This window comes from Melozone crissalis, unplaced genomic scaffold (assembly GCF_028551555.1).
Source record: "Melozone crissalis strain CALT ecotype California unplaced genomic scaffold, PUWL_Pcris_2 ptg000027l_1, whole genome shotgun sequence".
NCBI lineage: Eukaryota > Metazoa > Chordata > Aves > Passeriformes > Passerellidae > Melozone > Melozone crissalis.
This window is the reverse complement of record NW_026535805.1, coordinates 23,675,164-23,680,126: the sequence shown is the minus strand read 5'-3', so window position 1 is coordinate 23,680,126 and position 4,963 is coordinate 23,675,164. Positions and strand designations below refer to the sequence as shown.

Genomic DNA, 4,963 nt, shown 5'->3' with positions numbered 1-4,963 from the left:
GAAAGCCCTAAATACTTGCTGTCCAAAATTTAACTGCACAAATTAAAGTGATACTCTGGTGCTATTTAATCAACCACTCTATAAGAGGAGCAATACCACTTTTTTTTTCTTTTTACTAAATAAACTTTGTCTATATAGTGATTTTTGTGATACAAGTCACTACTGTCCTGTCAGATGTTGAGAGAGGCAAGCCAAATTACCACTCAAAAAAGAGAAGATTTTCAGTAATGAAATTTAAATTATAGATGCATTTGTATAAAATTATAGCAACATACTTGTTTATTTCAGTGCACTTATCAGTAAGCCCTGTGAAAAGAAAATTACAGAGCAATGTAATGTACTTTATTTGCATAGCAACTGGTTATTCTGAAATACTCAACCAAAGCAAAAAGTATTCCTGGTAAAAGTAACTTCTAAGGAAGAGTAGGCATGAGATGACCTTCTTACAATATACTGCAAATCCCTTTCAGCAGAAATTTTCTGCGCAAGCTAATGACTTATTCATAAATATGTGCTTGGAAAAAAAATCAATCACAAAAAGCTATCAAGGGAAGTGTAAGAAAGCACCTCTCAAGTTTGAGATACCTGAATGCTGTGTTGTTTTTAATGAGACGAGAATGACATATTGACAAGTAACAACAGCTGAAGGCTCCCTCTCCCTGCAGTAATAGCAAAGAAGCAACATGCACTTGATTCAGGTCATGGATTTGTAGTGGTGATGAGTGACTGGACCAACCTCTGTTTGACAGATGGCTGATGTGATGTAGAGCACATGCAGTCAGAATACAGACATCTATTCCCTTAGGTGATTGATTGTTTTCTCCTTCCTTCACCCTAAGCTCCTCAACTTCATGGATACACTCAAACACGTTGCTGATCAGTTTTACTGGAGATGCTTGCTCAGAAAAGAAGCAGGTTTTATTTTTAAATATGCTCTAAATTGAGAGGGGGACTGAAGTGCAGTAGTTTATTCATTTTTCTTTATAAAAAACAATAGAAAATACTGAATTGGAATTGATTTTCCTAAGCACCTATTTTAAGTGAATTTAACAAGATCCCAACTATACATTCATTTTTAAGCCCTGGTCTCTGAAGAGCACTGCAAATACTGTCCTGGCTGCTCATTTTACATATTGGGGAGGATTTTCAATATAAAATTAAATATGGCTTTTTCTCCCCACTTCCTTTCTGGTTTTGGAAATGTAACCTAAATATCTCTTCAGGAAACATAGTGAGTATTAAGTACAACAGCAAGTCATTCATACCAATTTCACAGGATGAAGTGTGACTTAAGTCCAGTGTGTATCAATTTAAAAAAGGATTTCAAGTATTAATTTCAAGATTCCAATAAGTATAGTCCAGAAAACAGACTCCTCATCCTGAGATTCATCTTCTGTAGACTGTGAGTATTTCTGGTTTGCCTCCATCTCCTCAGGGTTGTAAGAAGCCTCACCGAATGGGTACTGCACCACTGTTCGATCGTAGTACACCTTCATTTCAAACTCACTCTCCAGGTGAGAGGGGTGCCCATAAATCCCTATTCCCACAGGGCGGCGGAAGTGTGCGGGCACGTGCACGATGTCCTGGCCACAAGTCACAGACTGTAACTCGTACTCGTCAAAGCTGGGGTGCAGTGTCACGTCAGACACGTACAAGTCTGCGTCACCTTTTAAACTCCGCATCTGAAGAACGATCTTTCCCTCATGATTTAGTCTCAAATAACTGTAGTTTCCTGCTCCAATCTGACCTTGGACAACATGCAGAAGAATCCATTCCTCTGGTACATCCTCTTCTTCAAAGGCATTTATCACTAATAGTACTTGAGCTGTCACAAATACTGTCAGGATTCTTCTCCAGTGTGTTGCCATGGTCTTCAGTTGTTTTTGGATTCTTCCTGTGTCCGTGTTCTACCCTATGAATACAAAGCAAAATTCAAGTTTTAGTATATTCCCTTGTGGAAACTAATCTACTTTTTAAAATTAGGTCATTCTTATAAATCTTCCCTAGTCCATACAAATTTAACTTCAATTGTGTTCATGTATTTTTTAATAGTCACAGAAACCAGTGCTAAGATTCAGAACTTTGTCACAATAAAATGGCTTACATTTTCAAAAATTAAACAGAAATTAATCAAGCCAGTATTCTTTCAACAGAACTGACATAAACACTTTAGTTTCATTCTAGCTGTATGCATGCCAAACTTGACAGATACCCAGGAGGGATGAAACCCAATAATGATTTTAGCTTCACTTTAAAAAACCAAAAAAACAATTAAGGAGAGGAAGGCTTTTGCATACTTGAAGATGCTTAACTTTGTAGGAGGCGCTTAAGGCATCCTATTTGTTCTCCCGTCCTCGTCCTCTCAACTTCAAAAGACAGTAAAGGTGCAAATCTGGATGTGGACTTGAAGCAGTCGGCATTCCAGCTTTCATTGGGATGGAGTTAGAAATAAAAACAAATTATCTAATGAGGTAATACATTAATTCATGATCTTGATGTATGGCTTATTTCTAGAAACAAATTTGGCACACTTTCCCTGAAAAAGATGCATTTACTTTCAGGAAGGTTTTGTTAGAGTATAGATGCTCAGCTCTTTACAGCACTTGGGTAGAAAAGATAAAGCTGAAGGTACCAGGACAAGGGGAAAATGGAAAGGACTGCTGCAAGATCAAGGCTCTTACAGCCTATTCCCTCCTTGCTGCATACTCCCAGTCGAGCAGCTTGAGTATGCCTGCCACACTCCAGTCCTCTGAACAGCTGCACTAAGTCACCGTGTGCAAAGCAGCAATTTCCAAACCTTGCTGAAGGCTTCCAAAGCGTACAGCTGACTGAATTTGACATGCAAATCACAGGAGCCACAAGCCTGAACAACTTTGTGTTCAAGAGGAAGGTTCTCAGCCCCTAATTCCTTCCATAAGGACTACAATTTCCTGAAACCAGAAAGTTGCCTGTAACTCGTTTTGTACCCTGCTAGCACCAAAACAAACTGCATTACCTCCACTGAGATGTCACTTAAATGTTAAAAGTTCTACAACTGAACGGATCCAGGGCAGAAAAACATTAGAAAAAAATGCCCGTTTCTGTAGTTTGACGTTTTCTGTCCCAGAGGCCTCTCTACTGCAAGGTCAAAATTCTGCACAGACAGCATAAAAGAACGAGGTGCAGCATGTGCCGAACCTGCCAGACTGACAGAACTCCCTCAACAACCACAGGAAAAAAAACAGTCTCTTGTCTCGACCGTAGGAGGGAGCTGACTCTGTCACTTGTCCATCGAAGTAGTGATGAAAAAGCCGAGCGGAGCCACAGGAGGAGCTCCACATCTGACCAGAAAATAATTAAAGTTATCTAGGAAAGAACGAAAGCGTCGTGACGCTGGCACAGCGCTCGGGAGGAGAAGCGATTCCAAGAGACCTTGGACAGAGCCACGAACGAGGAGTTCTGCCCGCCCCGGTTCGCCCCCGCCTCTCTGCGGGCGGGACCCCCGCCGGGGGCGGCGGCGGCGGCTCCGGGGCAAGCGGGCCGCTCCCGCCGGGTGGCCGCGTCGGGCCGGCGTCACCCCGCCGGCCGGGGGCTGGGGCTCGGCTCACCTCCGACCTGCCGCGGGGCTCCGGCTCCGGCAAGGCCGCAACAACGGCGAGGAAGAGCAGCGGGGACTCGCGGACGTGCGGCAGCGCAGCGCGGCCGGGGCGCCGCGGGAAAGCCCCTCTCCGGGGCGGGCCCCGGAGCAGCGCGGCGGCCGAGAGGAGCTGGCGCCGAGGAGCCGACACGCGGGGCGGAACGGCGCTCCCTCGGCGCGCCCCGGGAGCCGCTCGGTGCGGCCGGCAGAGCCCGGCCCGCGGCGGGAGTCGCTGGGGGCGGGTGGAGGCGCCGCCCCCGAACGCCGCCCGTACCGCCGGGCGCTCCCGCCCCGCCCCGGGCACGGCCACGCCCCCGGTATCGCGAGAGCGCGGCTGAGGGGCGGGCCTGGGGAGGGCGGGGAGGCACCGAGGCACCGAGGGCGGAACGGGGAGAGCTCGGTGCGCCGTGGGAAGCGCTTTCCGCCGCGGAAGCCTGACATTAGAGAAGGTGTCCTTCAACTGTACTGAGATTGGAATTTGGGGGATAGGTGTCCCTTTGTGGGTCAGTGACAGTTCATTTGACTGTCGGCATAAACCTGACCTAAGATCACAGAACAGAAAAGCAGTATGACAGAGAGAAAATATACCAAACACCGTTATTGAATACACCTTGATTTCAACAGTTACCTTGGCGTGGCTGAGCTGCTTAAAATCATAAGCAAGAGTGAAAGTTTGAAAGAAACAAAAATCTACATGATGTGCCTTGTGTACTGAGAGATTCAAGAGAGCCTGCGTATGTACCCCAGGGCCCTGTGCTAACTGAGCTAATGTTCTATCTTCAAAGCCCTCTAATTTCACAAACCCATGTAACTTGTTCTCTTCATTCCTAGCTCAAACAAACTGGCTGCATAAGACTGCCAAATGCACGTTCTGATAAATTTTAGCTTTTTTGAAATCAGTTTTGTTTGTATAAAGACTTTTATTCTGCTTAAAACATTAATATAGTTGCTAGACCTCATTTTTAAAGTTCTTCTGATTGAGTATTGAGACCACTACAAATATACTATTGGACACAAAAGCATGATATGATAAAGGAACTGTTATTTCCAGCAGTCTTTCATTTTCCACATAGATGTCAATTTCACTGGAGGTGCTGGAGTGAGTCCAGAGAAGGAAAATGGAGCTGGTGAAGGATCTGGAACACTTGTCCTATAGGGAGCAGCTGGGGAAGCTGGCATTGTTTATCCTGGAGGAGGCTCAGGGGAGACCTTATCACTGTCTACAACCATGTGGAAGGATGGAAGGAGGCTGTAGCCAGGTTGGGGTTGGTCTTTTCCCCAAGACAACAAACAGCCAGACAAGAGGTAGTGGCCTCAAGGTTTGCCATGGGAGGTATAGATTGGTCA

At 45.4% G+C, this 4,963-nt stretch overlaps 1 protein-coding gene across 2 annotated transcripts; it reads right to left on the bottom strand.

The window, feature by feature from the left end:
• Nucleotides 1-1,293: 1,293 nt before the first annotated feature.
• Nucleotides 1,294-3,751, bottom strand: CUNH6orf120 (chromosome unknown C6orf120 homolog). Of its 2 annotated transcripts, none has more exons than XM_054280548.1 (2): nt 3,588-3,751; nt 1,294-1,912 (listed from the first exon to the last, which is right to left on the bottom strand). In XM_054280548.1, exon 2 carries the CDS (start codon nt 1,866-1,868, stop codon nt 1,311-1,313), a length of 558 nt encoding a protein of 185 aa, XP_054136523.1. In that variant the 5' UTR covers nt 1,869-1,912; nt 3,588-3,751; the 3' UTR covers nt 1,294-1,310. The 2 variants fall into 2 exon arrangements, with proteins under 2 accessions (XP_054136523.1, XP_054136522.1); XM_054280547.1 differs by lacking the exon at nt 3,588-3,751 and adding an exon at nt 2,996-3,083.
• Nucleotides 3,752-4,963: the final 1,212 nt, after the last annotated feature.

Excerpts from the sequence above, each read along its gene's own strand:
- CUNH6orf120 (XM_054280548.1), bottom strand. The coding sequence starts at position 1,868 with ATGGCAACACACTGGAGAAGAATCCTGACAGTATTTGTGACAGCTCAA.